We start from the raw sequence: 19,462 nt of genomic DNA on the forward strand, positions 1-19,462 counted from the left end.
TTTTTTTGCCAGTTTGAACTAGCAGGTTTTTCTTCTCTGAGACGGAGTCTTGCTCTGTCGCCCAGGCTGGAGTGCAGTGACGGGATCTCGGGTCACTACAAGCTCCGCCTCCCAGGTTCACGCCATTTTCCTGCCTCAGCCTCCTGGGTAGCTGGGACCACAGGCGCCTGCCACCATGCCTGGCTAATTTTTTTGTATTTTTAGTAGACACGGGGTTTCACTTGTTAGCCAGGATAGTCTCGATCTCCTGACCTCGTGATCCGCCCATCTCGTCCTCTCAAAGTGCTGGGATTACAGGCGTAAGCCACCGTGCCCGGCCTTAATTAGCAGTTTTTGAGAGAGATAAGTTCTCCCTTCATGCCTTTAAATTATTTGTTAGTTTCCAAAAAGACCATGATTTGGTTGTAAGAAAAAGCTCTCTCTTTACCTGATTAGAGTGATGGTGCAGTCACCAAATAAAGACCTAGCAAAAAATTCCTTGTGAAGTAGGCAGTATCACATATTAATAATAGAGATTTTAAGGTTTAGTCCTCTTTGTAACACTCTTTTCAGAAAACCTTAGAATAAATGAATTTTTCCCTTTTTATGGAAATTACTGGAGAAAAAGAAAAATGAGCCTTGAAAGTAAAAAGAGATACAGAAGAGAAGGGAGGCGGGGAATAAAGAGAAAAGTACCAGAACGTCAGGTAGTTGCTTACTTACATACACCACTGAAAAGATTCCACTGTGCCGCTTTGTTTTAACTCCAAACAGATATTTTAACATGGAGGTGAAGACATGCACAGCTGCTGCAGTGGTAAACCCACGGACCAGAGGCTCTGTGAGATATATGGCCACAAATCCAAACCTACAGACACCTAGGCAAAACTATTTTTTTTTTTTAATGACAAAGAAACAAATGAATCACATGATAGGTCAGGAAGTTATGACCCACAGCAAATATACAAGTTCTTTCTTGACCATTTTCTTTTTTTTTTTTGAGATTGAGTCTTGCTCTGTCACCCAGGCAGTGGCACAGTCTCAGCTCACTGCAACCTCTGCCTCCCGGGTTCAAGCGATTCTCCTGCCTCAGCCTCCTGAGTAGCTGGGACTACAGGTGCGTGCCACCATGTCCGGCTAATTTTTGTATTTTTAGTAGACATGGGGTTTCACTATGTTGCCCAGGGTGGTCTCGAACTCCTGACCTTGTGATCCACCTGCCTCAGCCTCCCAAAGTGCTGGGATTAAAGGTGTGAGCCACCGCGCCCAGCCTCTGGACCATTTTCTAACACTGCAAACTTGTACCTCAAGTGGGTAAGTAGCTAGCAAATCAACCACTGGTTATACAGAAAACAATGGAAGGTCTGGAGTGGCTTGGTGTCCCACAGTGCATTGACCACACTAATGCCTTCCCTGTCTCTCACTGAGCTGGGGGCATGCTTCATCATGTAGACTAAAGTGCACGATCATGATCACTGGCTGTTTCTTCCAAGCAGAGAGGAATGTCCTCTCCCAGCACTAACCAATCCTGCCGTGTCAAACTTGTCTTGCTTTTGGGATCTTTAAAGTACCCACCTGAAGCTTGCTTGCTGGTCACTCATAGTTGTGAATACGGCATGCGGTTGGTCTGCAGTTACTCCCAGAGCTCTGGGGTTTTTCTGGCTGACCCCGTCCACCGTGTAGTAAGACCAACCAAGAGCACTCAGTAGATACTTGTTAGGTTAACAAATGAGACAGTCCATTTCCCCATCTTTGAGCCTTACCTGAATGATTCCTGAAAGTAAGGTCACAGACATGGCGACTTTCACTCTCAAGGCATCTCTGGCCTCTGTGCCATTGGTTGCATTTACTCCTCCTGGAATGACTATATCATCTGGTACTAATCGAACAGCCACACCACCAATCATCAGGCTAATAACAGCAAAAGGACCTGAAATAATGAAGCATGAAGATCCGTGTTCAGGGTTCAAGGACACTATCTAATTCAGAGTATCTGATATGGTTTTTGCCAGTACACCAAAAGACAAAGGTGAGGTCAAGAAATCATGCTTGAAAGAAGGCTATGCTCCCTTCTTTAGTGTCCTGCCCCGGTGTATGAGCAACCGTGTGTGTGCATGTGTGCGCATGCAGACTGTATTTTCCAAAAACAGACATAGCAATATCTTCCATCCACCATCCACGTACTCTTCTTGACATTTCCCCATCAAGAGGTGGAGTCTAATTTCTCTCTCCTTGAATCTGGGTTGGCTTTGACTTGTTAGTAATCAAAAGAATGCAGCAGAAGTGACGTTGTGTGACTTCCGAGGCTAGGTAATAAAAGGGCTGCAGCTTCCACCTTCTGCTGAAACCCTAAGTCACCATACGTAAGAAAGTTCCAACTAGGCCAAGTGGAGAATTCCTGGGACTACATGGAGAAAGGAAGGCAGGGAAGAGGGAAGGGAGGGAGCAAAAAGGGAAAGAGGAAGAATTACCCAGACCAGCCCTTCCCAAGTCCTGAACTGCAGGCACTACGGAAGATACAAACATGACTGTTGTTGTAAAGCTGCTACATTTTGGGGGTATTTGTTACCAAACAGTAGATATCTGGAAAGTATGTGTGTGTTAGGTGGTAGCCTTATGCAGCACCAGAACTATTATGAAATCCATATGCCTCTGATAAACTGAAAATACGTACAATTCAGAGCCCAAAATATGACAAAAATGAAATACATGCATAGTGATTAGGAACTTGAAGTACTACCATTAGTATAAAAATAAAAACCAGATGTTGGCAAATTACATTATGAAATCAAGCATTTATCTCATTTCACAGATTTCAACAATTTCCCTTTTAAACAAGAAAATTGTCTTTTTTATTATCCCAAGATTATAAGAAAATTGTAAGTTCTAGAAATCTTGGGAGGAGTGTTTTTTTGTTTTTTTTTTTTGAGACAGAGTCTCATTCTGTTGCCCAGGCTGGAGTGCAGTGGTGTGATCTCAGCTCACTGCAATCTCTGCCTCCCACGTTGAAGCGATTCTCCTGCCTCAGCCTCTCGAGTAGCTGGGATTACAGGCACCCGTCACCAAGCCTGGCTAATTTTGGTATTTTTACAAAGAGATAGGGTTTCACCATGTTGGTCTGGCTGGTCTCGAACTCCTGATCTCAGACAATCTGCCCGCCTCAGCCTCCCAGAATGCTGGGATTACAGGGGTGAGCCACTGCACCTGGCCGAGTGTAGGTTTTTAAAGCACCTATTGTGTATGCAGTAACAAAAGTTGTTATTAAGACAATTTTTAATAACGACCATGCTATTTCGTTGGCACATTGCAAGGTTGGAAATACACAACGAAAGGTAATAGAATATCAAGTATAAGCTTTTACCTATGGATATGTGTCTGGAGGTTCCAAAAAAACAATACATGATAACAGGATAAAATGAAGAGTACAGGCCAAATATTGGAGGCACAGCTGCCAGCATTGCAAAGGCTAAGCCTGTGGGATTAAAAACCAAACAGAAATGGGGGATCATTAGAAGACAGAGGGGTTACATGTGTTTTTCTCTTGGTTCTTTATTTCTGATGAACGAGTGAAGCCCATCTTAATTTAAGCTGCAACCTGCCCTACCCCAATCCTGCACATCATCTTACCTTGGTGCTGATAGAGTCCAAGCTGAGACACTTTGCATTGTCATCTCCTTTTTGCCAGTGGATGATTTTTTTTTCTGCTTTATTCTTTCACAAATTAGATAAAAGCAGAAAAAAAGTCTTAGTGGGTGCCATTGTAATTTGGTGTTGACGCACAAATGCGAGCTCTTTCTCCAATGGGGTGTTTTTGTGGGTTCTCTGGAGACCCCTTTGCAATAAGGGACTCCCATTTACTATGCCCTAACCTATGTAATGCTCCCTCCTCCTTACTCTTAAGATATCTGGAGAATGGCGTGAACCCAGGAGGCGGAGCTTGCAGTGAACCGAGATAGCACCACTGCACTCTGTCCTGGGCGAAAGTACAAGACTCTGTCTCAAAAAAAAAAGATATCCCTCCTCCGACTCTTATCAGAAGGTACAGCCTTCCACGTTCTTTTGGCTGGCATATGCTCATCCTGTAGGCAGTCTTCTTGGGCAGGTACTATCAAATGAGCCAAGTCTCGTTACCTGCCAGTTACTCAACGGGAAAGCTTGGCATTTTACTCCCAAGAAACTTTGGAAGTGCAGGTCACACCCTCTAGGGGACTCTTTCCCTCACTCTGCTGTCCTAGGCAGTTCACATCATCCTTTAGACATTTTTTTTTTTAATAGACTTTTTAGAGCAGTTTAGGTTCACAGCAAATTGGACAAAAGATACAGAGGTTTTCCATATATTCCCTGCCCTTATGTATGCACAGCCTCCCCCACTATCAACATCCCCCACTATCAACATCCCCCACCAGAGTGGCAGATCTGTTACAAGTGATGAACCTACATTGACCTATCATTATCACCCAAAGTCCATAGTTTACATTAGGTTTACTCTTGGTGTGGTACAGTCTATGCAAATGTACAATGACAGGCAGCCATTATGACAGTATGATATAAAGTAGTTTCACTGCTCAGAAATTCTCTGTGCTCTATTCACACTTCCCTCCCCCCATCCCCTGGACACTAATGATATTTTTACTGCCTTTGAAGTTTTGCCCCCCTTCCCTTTTTTTTTTTTTTTTTTTTTTAAAGACAGGGTCTTGCTGTGTCACCCAGGCTGGAGTACAGGGGCATGTTCATGGCTCATTGCAGCCACAACCTCCCAGGCTCAAGCAATCCTCCCACATCAGCCTCCCTAGTAGTTGGGACTACAGGTGTGCACCATCACACCTGCCTAATTTTTGTAGAGACAGAGTTTCCCCATGTTTCCCAGGCTGGTCTTGAACTCCTAGGCTCAGGCAATCTGCCCACCTCAGCTTCCCAAAGTGCTGGGATTACAGGCATGAGTCACTGTGCCTGGCCAGTTTGGCCTTTTTTAGAATGTCATTCAGTTGGGATCATACAGTATTAAGCTACACCAGGCTGACTTCTTTCACTAAGTAATAAGCATTTAAGGTTCCTTCACGTCTTTTCATGGCTTGATAGCTCATTCCTTTTTAACATTGAATATTTCATTGTTTGGATGTGCCACAGTTTATCCATTCATCTACTGAAGGCCAACTTGATTGCTTCCAAGGTTTGGCAATTATGAATAAAGCTGCTATAAACATCCATGTGCAGGTTCACTTGAAAGTTTTTTAAAAACTAATTTTTAGAGCAGCTGGACTTTTTCATGCAAGAATTAGGTAGCAGTCTTCACAAACTCCAGGGGGTGCTGTTCAGTGCTCTGAGTAGCTTTCTTGTAGTCCTTTCTTACTTGACTACAGGTGGAGGGGAAATGGATAGGGTTTTAACCTCTCCCTGGAAAATTCTCATTCCAAATCAGTCTCCTCTTTCCCTCATATATTCTGTTAAAGTGACACACTCAAGAGAGCCTGGGTCATTCATTCATAGTTTGGGACAGATTGACTGGCATCCCTCTTCAGAATGTGTAGGCAATAAGCCCTCTTTATTCTCAGCTTTGGGGGCTCAGCCAAATTTCTTGGACAATTAGAAAACTCATTTAATGCACTGTTATGCTGTGGAGAAAACAGCTTTAGCAAAAGAAGAGCTGGGAAAGCACCCTAACTTCATGTATAATAACGTGGTCACTCGAATGTTGTTAAAAAAATTTATTTCTAGCAAAGAAATGTATGCATACGATTTAAAAAGCCGAGCAGCAAAGGCTCTCTGGAAAAGCCAGCTCTTTTCTGCTCACCCCTCTTCCTCCAGGTTTTGCTCCTTGGAGCCACACTTCCAACTCGTTTAGCTGTTTTTCTCTATTTACCTCCATTTTCCTAAATCAGCATTCTCAAAGGAGAGCACTCCCCCACCCCCACTTCTGGCAGGAGACATTTGGGGATGTCTGGAGACATTTGTGATTATCATGATGGGGGGTAGGGGGTGGGAGTACTACTGGCATCTAGTGGGTGAAAGCCAGGGGTGCTGCAAAATGCCCTACACTGCACAAGACAGGCCCCCAACAACAAACAGGGTAAATGGCATCAGGTTGAGAAAACTTGTTCAAATTATGTTTGTATCATGATTTCTCAATTTATCAATTTTAGATGCAAACTTAATTTTCCATTATGTTTACCTTTTCAGCTTTTCATTATGTGACTTTTTTTCTTTCTAGTCTGAGATCCTCTATTTATCCCTGGTATTCTATATTTTACTATGGTGTGCCTTGTTTTATTTTTCATTTATTCTGCTGGGTATTTAATGATTCCTCTCAGTCTGAAAACACATGTATTTCAATCCTGGGGATTACTCTTTGATCATTTCTTCCTTCTGTTTACTCTCTTCTTCTTTCTGGAAGTCCTATTAGATGTATGATGGGACATCAGGCTTGATCCTCTGGTGTTCTTATGTTTTCTCTCTTACTGTCTTTTTCTTCTACTTTCAGGAGATTTCCTCTACTTTATCTTCCAACCCTGACTAAATATTTATTCCAGCTATCATATTTTTAATTTCTATGAGCTCTTTCTTGTTCTCTGAATGCTCTTTTCAAAATAGCATCCTGTTTTCGTTTCATAGATTCAATGTGTTTTTGTATCTCTTTAAGGATACTATAAAGTTTTTTATTTTGCCCTGTTATTTCTGTTCCTTATGAATTCTTTTTTGTGTGATTTGGTCTCTTTCTTGAAGCTTCATGTGTATTGGCTCTTTGTTTACTGATGGGCCTTATTGTGGGACAACTGGGTGGCCAGCCAGCATCTTCACTGGGGGACCCCCACTTGTCACTATAGGTCTTTTATAGGTCACCATCCGCTTTGGGCTGTAAGTTTTTTTGCAGGCACTTTGAAGTAAACAAAGTAGAGAGGGGAACAGCCTTTGTTGGCTCACAGTTCAGTGTGCAGACTTTTAGTTAACATTCTTGACATCTCTTGGTATTTTTATCCTACCATCCACTGCATCGTGTAAGTGTGGGGGCCTGAGTGTACTGATGCTACTAATTGCAAAGACTTTGAACCAGTTCCCTTCTGCCTGACTTCCAGCTTTCACAATACTTGGAGCCTCCAATTTCCCAGTGTTTTGTAGTGTACGTACCTACATTTCAGCTTCCTCTACTCTAATAATTCAGCTGCCACTTGTCCATCTGCTTGCCATATATATATTTTTCCTGTTCCACTGTGTCTCTTCTCTCATTTTCTTCCTCCTTGCTAGTTTATACCATTTCCCCCTCTTTTATTGTCATTTTAGAGGGATTTTTAAGACAATTAGAGATAAGAGCATAGTTTCACTCTTACATGCTTAACACAAAATCTTTTTGGTAATTTAAATTATTTACCAATCACAAGAAATGTATTTACTTTCTCTTAGATCTCTATCTTTGCTATATTTTGTTTTTCGTATTTATCTATCTTCATTAATAATGAGCAGAAAAATACCTTTCCAATGCAAATTTGATTGTGGGATGATCTGTCCCTCTCAGCAGTGTTCCACCTACTGAATTATTCCCTGATTTGAAATAATTTCTTCCTAGGCTAGGCACAGTGGCTCACCCCTGTAATCCCAGCACTTTGGGAGGCCGAGGCGGGTGGATCATGAGGTCAAGAGATCGAGACCATCCTGGCCAACATGGTGAAACCCCGTCTCTACTGAAAATACAAAAATTAGCGGGGCGTGGTGGCAGGCACCTGTAGTCCCAGCTATTCGGGAGGCTGAGGCAGAAGAATTGCTTGAATCCGGGAGGCGAAGGTTGCAGTGAGCCGAGATCGCACCACTGCACTCCAGCCTGCCAATAGAGCGAGACTCTGTCTCAAAAAAAAAAAAAAAAAAAAGAAAGAAAAAAAAGAAATAATTTCTTGTTTCTGTAATAATATACACTCCTAGTTTTCCTTTCCAGATACTTTTCTATCTCTTCTGCTGGTTTCTCCTTCTGTATTTGGTCTTTAATGTTGGACACAGCTTGATGTTAGCTCCCTTCTCTTTTCACTCCACATTCTCTCCCTAGGCGCCGTGGTCTAGTGCCATGGTTTAAATGCTTTCTATAGGTCCGATTCCACAGTTGATATCTCTAGCCCCTACCTCTCTTTTGGGCTCACCATATATTAAATACAAACATGAAATATCTACTTGTCTATCTCACAAGCATCTCAAATTTAACATAAACTTACTCTTCAATCCTATTCCTGTCATCTTTTTTATTATTTTTATTTTTTGAGATGGAGTTTTGCTCGTCACCCAGGCTAGAGTGCAATGGCATGATCTCAGCTCACTGCAACCTCTGTCTCCCAGGTTCAAGCAATTCTCCTGCCTCAGCCTCCTGTGTAGCTGGGACTACAGGTGTGTGTACCTATGCCTGGCTTATTTTGTATCTTTAGTAGATATGGGGTTTCACCATGTTGGTCAGTCTTGAACCCCTGACCTCAGGTTATCCATCCACCTTGGCCTTCCAGTGTTGGGATTACAGGCGTGAGCCACCACACCCAGCCCTGTCATCTTTATTATTATTATTATTTTTTTGAGACAGAGTCTTGCTCTGTCGCCCAGGCTGGAGTGCAGTGGCTCAATCTCGGCTCACTGCAAGCTCCACCTCCCGGGTTCACGCCATTCTCCTGCATCAGCCTCCCAAGTAGCTGGGACCACAGGCGCCCGCCACCATGCCCGGCTAATTTTTTGTATTTTTAGTAGAGACGGGGTTTCAGCGTGTTAGCCAGGATGGTCTCGATCTCCTGACCTCGTGATCCGCCCGCCTCGGCCTCCCAAAGTGCTGGGATTACAGGCGTGAGCCACCGCGCCCGGCCTACCTGTCATCTTTATTATGTCTGCAATTGGCACCTCCATCCCTCAGGTGGTTGAAATAGCAACCTGGAAGTCATTCTTGACCATCCCTCTTCTTCACCATCCCCATACATCCAACCCATCAGCCCAGCTGCCTTAAAGTTGTTGTTGACACACCCTCCTCCTTCTCTCTAAATTAATCCAACTGCCAGTTTTGCTGATCTCACCTACAAAATATATCATAAGTCTTTCCAATTCTTTCCATTCTTACAGCCACCATTCTAGTTCAAGATGGAAGAAAGTCAGCTGGTTGAAAATAAGTTTGCAGAATGACTGTGAAAATTCAACTAGGCAGAATCCTGAGGAGTTCTTCGAGTGTGAGCTCGCGTGGTTGTCGGCAGTCATTCCTGCAGCTCCGTCAGTCCAGCTTGACTGAATGTTAGTTTGACTTCTGCTTCCTGTTTCGGATACCGAGCCCTTATCCGCTCCTCATCCTGCCCTTGTCCCCGCCTTTGAATCTGTCCCTTCCTCTATTCTTGGGGTGATGGCACCAAAATGATTGTGGGAATCTGTCCCAAATCTGCTTTAAGATTTTGTATAATAGATTTAATAAATATGGTAAATCAGCCACTTGGAAAATAAAAAACTCAGCTAATTGATCATTAGGGGAAGTGATTTTTTTTTTGACAAGTTATTTTTTTGGAAACTGGCTAGAAGGGAATGATGTTTGGTCAGCTGACCTACAGCTGTTCAAGCCATTATCACCTTTGCCTACCATGAGCTGCTGTCACCTCTACCTGGTCTCTTCACATCCATTCCCCCCACAGCAGTCTTCAGTGACTTTTTTTTTTTTTTTTTTTTTTTTTTTTGAGAAGGAGTCTCGCTCTTTCACCCAGGCTGGAGTGCAGTGGCGCGATCTCGACTCACTGCAGGCTCCGCCCCCCAGGGTTCACGCCATTCTCCTGCCTCAGCCTCCCACGTAGCTGGGACTACAGGCGCCCGCCACCTCGCCCAGCTAATTTTTTGTATTTTTAGTAGAGACAGGGTTTCACCGTGTTAGCCAGGATGGTCTTGATCTCCTGACCTCGTGATCTGCCCGCCTTGGCCTCCCAAAGTGCTGGGACTACAGGCGTGAGCCACTGCGCCTGGCCCTTCAGTGACCTCTTACAAAGTGATATGGTTTGGCTGTGTCCCTACCCAAATCTCATCTTGAATTGTAGCTCCCATAATCCCATGTGTTGTGAGAGGGACCCGGTGGGAGGTAATTGAATCATGGCGGTGGGTCTTTCCCATGCTGTTCTCACGATAGTGAATACGTCTCATGAGATCTGATGATTTTATAAAGGGCAGTTCCCCACTCAAGCTCTCTCTTGCCTGCCACCATGTAAGATGTGACTTTGCTCGTTTGCCTTCTGCCATGATTGTGAGGCCTCCCCAGCCACATGGACCTGTGAGTCTATTAAACCTCTTTTTCTTTATAAATTACCAAGTCTCAGGTATGTCTTTAATAGCAGCGTGAGAAGACTTACGCACAAAGAAAACCTAAATAAAAAGTAATGCTGATAGCTTTTCACTGCACTCAGAATGAAACCCAAAAATGGCCTAAGAAGACTCTGCAGGCCTACCTCTGCCCACCTCGCCTGCCACTGCCCCCTGCTCCCTCACACTCCTAGAACACTGCTTTTCCATTCATTCTTTGTACCACACCCAATTCTTTTCCTGCTCAGTGCCTTCACACATGCTATTCCTTCTGCCTGAAATGCATTTTCTCTCATTCTTGACCTGAGTCAGGTCTCAGCTCAAACCTCATTTCCTGGATCCACTATTTTTTTTTTTTTTTCAATAGAGTCTTGCTCTGTTGCCCAGGCTGGAGTCCAGTGGCACGATCTCAGCTCACTGCAACCTCCACCTCCCAGGTTCAAGTGATTATCCTGCCTCAGCCTCCTGAGTAGCTGAGACTACAGGCACATGCCACCATGCCTGGCTAATTTTTATATTTTTAGTAGAGATGGGGTTTCACCATGTTGGCCAGGCTGATCTCGAACTCCTGACCTCAGGTGATCCACCCATCTCAGCCTTCCAAAGTGCTGGGATTACAGGTATAAGCCATCACAGCCAGCCCTAGATCCACTATTTTTATTTCACAATACCTTATCTTTTCCTTCATTTTGCTTATCATTATAATTAAAATTTTTATATGTGCTTTTTTTCTGCTTAGCAATCTCATGCCTTGATTGGATGGTTAGTGAGCTCCATGAGGACAGCGAGCCAGGTAGGTACCTAATAGACATGTACAGTTTAGAATACATAAATAAATTAATGAATAAGTTAATGAATATTTTCTTAAGTTCTTATATCACATATAAAACCACAGAGTTGCTGCAATATACTACAGGAATTTAGCATATCATGGTCCCTAATAATTAGAATATGGACTCAGAAGCCACAAACCTTAACAACAACCACAACAACAACATGTTTCTTGAGTGACTGACTTAGCAAGTGGTAAGATAATGCCCAAGCAGTGTACTGATCTGCAAGATAGTAACACCATTTTCTACTATTAATATCCCTGGAGCTTTTTTTTTTTTTTTGAGACAGGTTCTCACTCTGTCTCCCAGGCTGGAGTGAAGTAGTATGATCATAGCTCAATACAGCCTTGAACTTCGGGGCTCAAATGATCCTCCTATGTCAGCCTCTCGAGCAGCTGAGACTACAGGCATGCCCAGCTATGTTTTTTGTTTTTTTTTTTTTGTTTTTTCTTTGGTAGAGACAGTGTCTCACTTTGTTGCCCAGGCTGGTCTCCAACTCCCAGTCTCAAGTGATCCTCCCACCTTGGCCTTCCAAAGTGCTGAGATTACAGGTTTAAGGATTACATGTTTCTGAAGAATACCTTCAGATAGGTAAAGGTTACTAGAAAGATATGATAAAAATTATGAATTTGCAATAATGATGAAATAAACAGAAGGTCAAGCAATTGTTTGAGGACAGCAAGGAGGGAAAGCAAGAAAGATCTACTGACCTTGAGGAAGCTGAAGCACCCCTGTGCTTATGCCTGAGACCAAGTCACCCAACACATATTCCTTGAATTTGTAGGCTGGCAGCCATTTAGTTATGGGTAGAAACATATAAATGATATTTCTTATTTTTTTAGGAGTACATCTGAAAGGACAAAGACAGACAGAGATAAAGTTATAAATGAGAAGCATCTCTGTAGAATTCAAACCAAAGCATTTTCCCTTCCTTATTCCCAGGAGCAATCTGGACAAATTTCCAATTGGTGATTCAAGATGTTGCCAAACACAGTAGGAGTCAGGGATGGGGAAAAAAAGAGTGGCTGGAATATTCCTGGGAGACAAAAGGTATTTTGAAGGTGGGTGGAGAACTAGAAAGCGTGTTGGTTATGTTACCATTTATACAGACAAAAGCCATAGTAGGAATTCAATAAACATGGTGAAATTTATGATGAAGCCTGTGTGCAAATATCTAACACCGACTGAACCTCGTGAACAGCTTTGCAAAGCATGATGGCTCAGCATTCATTTTTCTCTCCACTTAACCAAACAGATTTTCTTTACACATTTGACCTTGCGCCTCTCATAACTGAATTATACAATAACAGAAACAGGTTAAAAGGCAACATACGTGAATGCCTGTTTCAGCTTATCCGCAATGGAATCAGGAAGCTTGTCCTTTGTGTGTAGTCTTTCCTGGAGGACCGGATGACTAAAGATAGGCCTTTCCACATAGTACCTCTGGGTTGCTGCAAGGATTTCATTTTCTTCAGCATGATCCATAGTACTCTGAAATTATTCATCAACAGCCAGAGACAAGCATTTCCTGAGTGTCACTAGGAGAAAAAAGAAAAACTCCATTTTATATGCCAAAATCCTACTGATGACTTTTCCTAAGCATCTCTTCTTTGTGGTGTTCCAAGTTCTTCTGAGGTTTTCTTTGGATGCCCCAGAGGACCTAATGTATTGATCTGTATATAGGAGGCAGTAATTAATGAAATCAAAATCAATTAAAAAATAAACGTGACTTATTCCCTCCCAGGGCAATAAATGGTTAATGTGTGTACTTTTATCAAAAGCTCATATTAAGTGCAATGGCTAAATACTAGTCAGTTCCCTCTAGGTCCATATAAGAGGAATTGCAAATCAGGTCGATTTTGACCAGCTATATGTCAAAGAAACAGAAAAAAAGAGTACGATCAGTCCTTAAATTGACTCAATGTTTCTTAAAGCTATATTAGCCTCATTTCCAATTCTATATTTACGGTTGATTACTCTTTAAATTATTCTATGGTCCAGAGCTGAGACTTACATGTCTGTTTGAAGGAAGTTGCTGGTGACCTTTGTGAAAGGCAATAAGTTAAAAACATCAGCACACTATTCTAATATTGTTTTGAAGTTGATTACATTGTCATGTTTTTGATTATTAGAATGACTGATAGTTTTTTTCATTGCTACGTAGTGATACTACTTATATGAGTAAAAGAATGATTAAAGAATAAAAATACAACATATTTGTGTGTATGGAGACGTGTACAAGAATGTTTTCTGCAGCCTTATAACAGTGAAAAGTTGGAAAAAATCTAAATGTCTACTTGTATGCAGTAAAAAATATTTTGATATATTCACAAATTTAATTCTATGTAGTAATTAAAAGAAACGCACTAAATCTATATGCATCATCATCAATAAATCTCAGAGGCAATTTTCAACAAAAATGTAAGGCACAGATGAATACTGAGGGGATTCAATTATTTAAAGTTTAAAAACATAAAACAGTAGTATATGTTATTACATATATGTGTAGTAAAAGTATAAAACCACTCATGACAACAATAAATACTGAGATCAGGATGGTGTTACCTCTAGAGAGAGGCAAAAGAGACTAAGAAGGGATAGTAGAGGGCTTCTACTAACTGTATCTGCAATGTTTTAGTTTGCAAAAAAAAAAGAACTGGCACAAAGACAGCAAAATGTGAAGATTTGATTATGCTGCTTAGTAGGTAAACTGGTGCTTGTTACATGATTGTACTTGTCTGTACATTTGAACTATATACCTCATAATAAAATATTAAATGCACAACAACTAAAGCCAGTATTCCCAACTGAAGGAAGTTAATGGCAGAGCAGGCAGAGGTTAACATGAATGCATGGTTAAGTGCTTGTGTGGTGACTGTGGAATTGTGAGGGCTACTAATATTGGTCAATACAACTCCTTCACAGTGAAAACTCAGGTTTTCATCAAAATGAAATCACATTCAAATTGAAATCAAGGCCAGGCGTGGTGGCTCACACCTGTAATCCCAGCACTTTGGGAGGCCAAGGTGGGTAGATCACCTGAGGTTAGGAGTTCAAAACCAGCCTGGCCAACATGGAGAAAACCTGCCTCTACTAAAAAAAAAAAAAAAAAATTAGCTGGGAGTGGTGGCGCACGCCTGTAATCCCAGATACTTGGGAGGCTGAGACAGGAAAATCACTTGAACCTGGGAGGCAGAGGTTGCAGTGAGCTGAGATGGCGCCATTGTACTCCAGCCTGGGCGACAAGAGTGAAACTCCATCTCAAACAAAACAAAACAAATTGAAATCAGGGTTGTGTATGATCTACCACAAAATATTGTGCAAAATAAATACCTGTGTCCAAAGAGGTTGAAAATCCAAGAGCCTATAATAAAAAGAAATTCTGGCAGCAAATGCAACCAAGTACCACCAAGGATGATATTAAAATGTTATGGTTTGACTGTTTTTGTCTCTTTCAAAATTCAAGTTGAAACTTAACCCCCAATACAAGAGTATTATGAGGTATGGTCCTTAGGAAGTGATTGATCATGTGGGCTCTGGAGCACTCATGAATGGGATTAAGTTATAAAAAGACTTAGCAGAGGGAGTTCACCCCCTTTCATCCCTTCTGTCCCTTCCGCCATGTGAGGATACAGTGTTCCTCCTCTCTAGAGGATGATGCAATAAGACCCCATCTTGGAAGCAGAGACACCTGGCCCTTACCAGCTGGTGCCTTGTTCTTGGACTTCCCAGCCTCCAGAACTGTGAGAAATAAATTTCTATTGTTTATATATTTCTGTCTGTGGTATTTTGTTATAGCAGCTCATATGAACTAAGAAATGGTAAACCTGGAGAAAGAATTTTGCAGCAGAACCTGAGAAATAAAGATGATATGTTTTTTGTTTCAGACTAGCAAGGTGGGTTGGCCACCTCTCATCTAGCTCTTTAGGGCCACTCTAGGAACTCATCAAAATACAAGAATGACTGGGCTGATGTATGAGTGGAGTATGACACATCACAAACCCTACCACTGGCTTCCACCTGCCCTAACTCCTCCAGATCATTACATGACAGCATTATAAAACCATTTGTAATCCAGGCAACATACCATGCTGCTTTAAGCCTCTGTGCCCATCCAGGGTTTCAATTCATTCTAATAAGAGATGTTGTTTCTTTCCCTTCACTCCTTCCATTTTCCCCACAGCCTAATCTTTCTATCTTCCAAACCCTTGTTCTGTCTTCTGCTTCTCTGTGAAGTCTCCCCTCACTTATAATCCTTTATGAAATGGGCCTATGCATGTTACTTGGTGTACGCTTCCATTCTTCTATTCTAATAGAATCATTGATCTGCTCTTCTAGACTGTAAATTCCTTGAGACAATATCACACTCTGAATTCCCAGGACCTATCTCAGTACTTGTATCTTAACAGGTGCTCAGTAACTGGGAGGTGAATGAAATCTTTGAATGGGTATGTTATGATTATTGATACTGCATGCCATGCTTCCTCTCTGTCTTTCATCTTATAGATTGTGTCTGCTTTGAACTTTATTTTTTGTAGACATCAACTTCTTAGTCTTCTTTTGTCCTAGTTCAGAAAGGTAATTTCTTCCTTCATATGGCCACTTGAAGAGAAAAGGAACAGGTAGACCTGAGGAAGGTCTAATAAGAATCAGACTCTAGTTTTTCTCCTGTTGCAGAAACTCAGTTTTACCAACGATTTGCCTGTTACCCCACAGGAGTTTGCTCAGCTGTCAATCAGGTGAATTATGATGATCATGTCTAGGGATGTTTTATTACCTACAAGGCAGTGGTGACCAAATGTGGCCAGTCACCACAATGGTCTGGGAAGGGCTTGAATTACTGGGTTCAGGGCCTTATCCTGAATCTACCCAGTCAGGATTTCCATTGGGTGAGGCCTGAACAATGGGTATTCACTACTTGTGGATGTAAGCGTGTGTCCCTTACCCATGTATGTGGCAACCTTCTCTGGAGATTTCAGGGCAACAGAATGGTTTACACTGAAGCATAGCAGAGAAAACACTTAAAATACTAGGCATCTTTACCTTTAGTCTTAAGAGTCCTTTGGCTATCCCCAACATCAGGAATTCCTCGTGACACCCGTGAATCTGAGAGTATAAAGACAAGAGGGTGGTCACTTACCACTCCCTTATTTCTCCTTCTCCCAGAACCTCAAAATTCCTTCTATTTCATTAAGCAGAGCAATTATATTTATGTATTAAAAGTTCCCCAGGACATGCAGTTGATCAGCTAGATAGGTACTTGACATACTGAAAACACTGGCTTTCAACTCTGGCTAAACCTAGAACTTCCTCAGGTACTTTTAGAAAACACTAATGCTGGCCGGGCGCAGTGGCTCACGCTTATAATCCCAGCACTTTGGGAGGCCGAGGCGGGTGGATCACGAGGTCAGGAGATCAAGACCACGGTGAAATCCCGTCTCTACTAAAAATACAAAAAAATTAGCCGGGCGTGGTGGCGGGCGCCTGTAGTCCCAGCTACTCGGAGAGGCTGAGGCAGGAGAATGGCGTGAACCCGGGAGGCGGAGCTTGCAGTGAGCCGAGATTGCGCCACTGCACTCCAGCCTGGGCGACACAGCGAGACTCTGTCTCAAAAAAAAAAAAAAAAAGAAAGAAAAGAAAACACTAATGCTTAGGCTCCACACCTGACCAACTAGAGCACGGCCTCCAGGAGGCAGGCTTGGGCATTTCTTTATAGCATCCTAAGATGATTCTAATGAGCAGTTCAAGTTGAGAACCACTGGCTTAGAATCTGAGAGAGAGAGAAATACATATGAAAAATACATAAGAAAAATCACAAAGAAATATTTGAAAATGAAAACCAATTATAGATGTTGAAGAAATTAATACTGAATCAGTGACAAGATTAAAGCCTCATGAGATCTTTTAAACTTTATGTTATACATCATATATAGAATATATAATACAAAATAATAAATGTAATTGTCATAAGATGCTTACTGAAAAGTACACGAAATCAGTTTTGAAGAGGATTAAAATATAAGGACATAATTTAGTAGTAAAAAGAGCTTTTTCAAATTTGCCATTTTCATTTAGGGCATTGGTTCTCAGCCATAGCTGCACATTGGAGTCACCTGGGCAGCTTTAAATACTGATGCCCCACTCTATTTCCAGGGATTGTGATTTAATTGGTCTGCAAAGCAGACAGGGATTGAGAGCTTAAGAAGCTCTCAGGTGATTCTGTTGTACAGCTAAGGCTCAAAACCACTGACTCAGGAGATGGCAAAACAAACACCCTTACCCACCCATCCATGTACCCACCACCCAAACAAACAAACAAAAAAAACTAAATAGGGTGTAAATAAATTCTGTGCAATGCATTATAGCACTATGTTTACTTATGTGTGTCTGCAAAATATTTAATACAAATTACAAAAGAGTACTATTTAGCTTAGGTTTCTCAAGCAAAGTCTTGCTTCTATGCTTATATTCTCACAACAAAAGAGAGTTGTGTGGAGGTGGGCAGTGCAACATCCACGATACTTCAGGCAAATGCAGTCTCAACTGTCACAACCATTTCATTGTGGGTTTCAATTATGAGCAAATCTCAAAAAAATTTAGATCTCAAAACATTAGATGGATTTTCTAAAGCATTAAGATATGCACTATCTGTAGGGTTGCCAGAGAAAATATAGAAGGCTCAGTTAATTTTGCATATTAGATAATCAAGAAATAATCTTTTAGTATGTCTCAAATATTGCATGGGATATAATTATATTAAAAAGTATTCTTTGTCTCAACTTTAACTGGGTATCTTGTATTTTTCTTTGCTAAATCTGGCAACCTTAACTATCTGTATTTTAGGAAGAGACACAGAGAAGAGACGATTCTCAAATATTTTTTGAGATACTGGCACCCTGGCTATAATCTATGTCCTTTTTGAGATGGCTGGTTGGTAGTACAAGGACGTTTCAACTGGGAAAGGAAAGGAGAAGAAGATGTTGTAATGAAAGCCTGTCCTTTTAGGGGACTTTTTATTTGCATCAACAATGATTAAATAATTAAAGCCTCAAAGGCTATCAATAACCATCTTATCAGAGGCAGAGAGGCAAAGTAACCAAGGAACCAACACTAGGAGATCAAATAACGAGACTCTTATATGACAGATAATGAGCTTCCAGTATGCTGATTGAAACTATAAATCACCAAATTGTAAAAGTACACAAATCCTTATACGAGAAAAATCACTTACTAAAATCACCTAAAGGGACACATCTTCTGGCAGGTCCTCAAACACAAAATACTAATGACAGCAAAGCAAATTGACCTAGAGCTTCAAGGTCCATTTACCCACAGCCAGGAAGGGAGGAATTTTAAGGTAACTTAGAACATTTTTCATCATAGATTTTTTTTTTTTTTTTTGAGATGGAGTCTCACTCTGTCGCCCAGGCTGGAGTGCAAGTGGCGTGATCTTGGCTCACTGCAACCTCTGCCTCTCGGGTTCAAGTGATTCTCCTGCCTCAGCCTCCCGAGCAGCTGGGATTACAGGTGTGAACCACCACGCCCAACTAATTTTTGTATTTTTTTGGTAGAGATGGGGTTTCCCTTTGTTGGCCAGGCTGTTCTCAAACTCCTGACCCTTAGGTGATTTGCCCACCTTGGCCTCCCAAAGTGCTGGAATTCCAGGTGTGAACCACTGTGCCTGGCCTTATCATAGATTTTAAAATCTAAATTTATTGTAACTCCCTCACTTTGTAGATGAGAAAATGGATCCATCTGCACTCACTTGGGGGTAAGAGACTTATCCAAAAATATTCACAAAACACAAAACTTGCCTCCTATTCAAAGTAGTCTTTAAAACGCATCTCTGATACTTAGAAAATATTGCCATGATAAATATTTATAAATAAAAAAATAACAAAATGGTAACAACATTTTAAACTTCAGATTAAGAGCCAAAGTCAGCTGCATGCCAATAATGAAGATTCACTGTGGTTTTGTGGCGGATGCTCTGAATTGGAGGTCATGATCAGGGTAGACCCCTGGTTCTGTACCTTAAGTGTCTCAGTTGTTCTACATTGTTATGGCAGGGTCAACCACACCAGAGTTTTCTATGCCTTGCTGGCATGTCACAATCACCTGGGGAGATTAAAACCACAATTTCCAGGCCTTCTAGAGATTCTTTTTTTTTTTTTTCTTTTGAGATGGAGTCTCACTCTGTCGCTCAGGCTGGAGTGCAGTGGTGCGATCTTGGCTCACTGCAACCTATGCCTCCGGGGTTCAAGCGATTCTCCTGCCTCAGCTTCCCAAGTAGCTGGGATTACAGGCACCCACCACCATGGCCAGGTAATTTCTGTATTTTTAGTAGAGATGTGGTTTCACCATATTGGCCA

At 41.7% G+C, this 19,462-nt stretch overlaps 1 protein-coding gene across 1 annotated transcript in view; it reads right to left on the minus strand.

The window, feature by feature from the left end:
• The window catches only part of SLC26A5 (solute carrier family 26 member 5), a 44,285-nt gene extending 31,710 nt beyond the window's left edge, over nt 1-12,575 (minus strand). The window contains exons 1-5 of the mRNA XM_032761289.2: nt 12,424-12,575; nt 11,801-11,940; nt 3,341-3,451; nt 1,743-1,909; nt 703-867 (exon numbers count right to left, since the gene is read on the minus strand). Coding sequence (XP_032617180.1) covers nt 703-867; nt 1,743-1,909; nt 3,341-3,451; nt 11,801-11,940; nt 12,424-12,575 — 735 coding nt within the window. The remainder of the gene's footprint in view (nt 1-702; nt 868-1,742; nt 1,910-3,340; nt 3,452-11,800; nt 11,941-12,423) is intronic.
• Between the last annotated feature and the right edge of the window lie 6,887 nt (nt 12,576-19,462).

This window comes from Hylobates moloch, unplaced genomic scaffold, assembly GCF_009828535.3.
Source record: "Hylobates moloch isolate HMO894 unplaced genomic scaffold, HMol_V3 SCAFFOLD_1, whole genome shotgun sequence".
NCBI lineage: Eukaryota > Metazoa > Chordata > Mammalia > Primates > Hylobatidae > Hylobates > Hylobates moloch.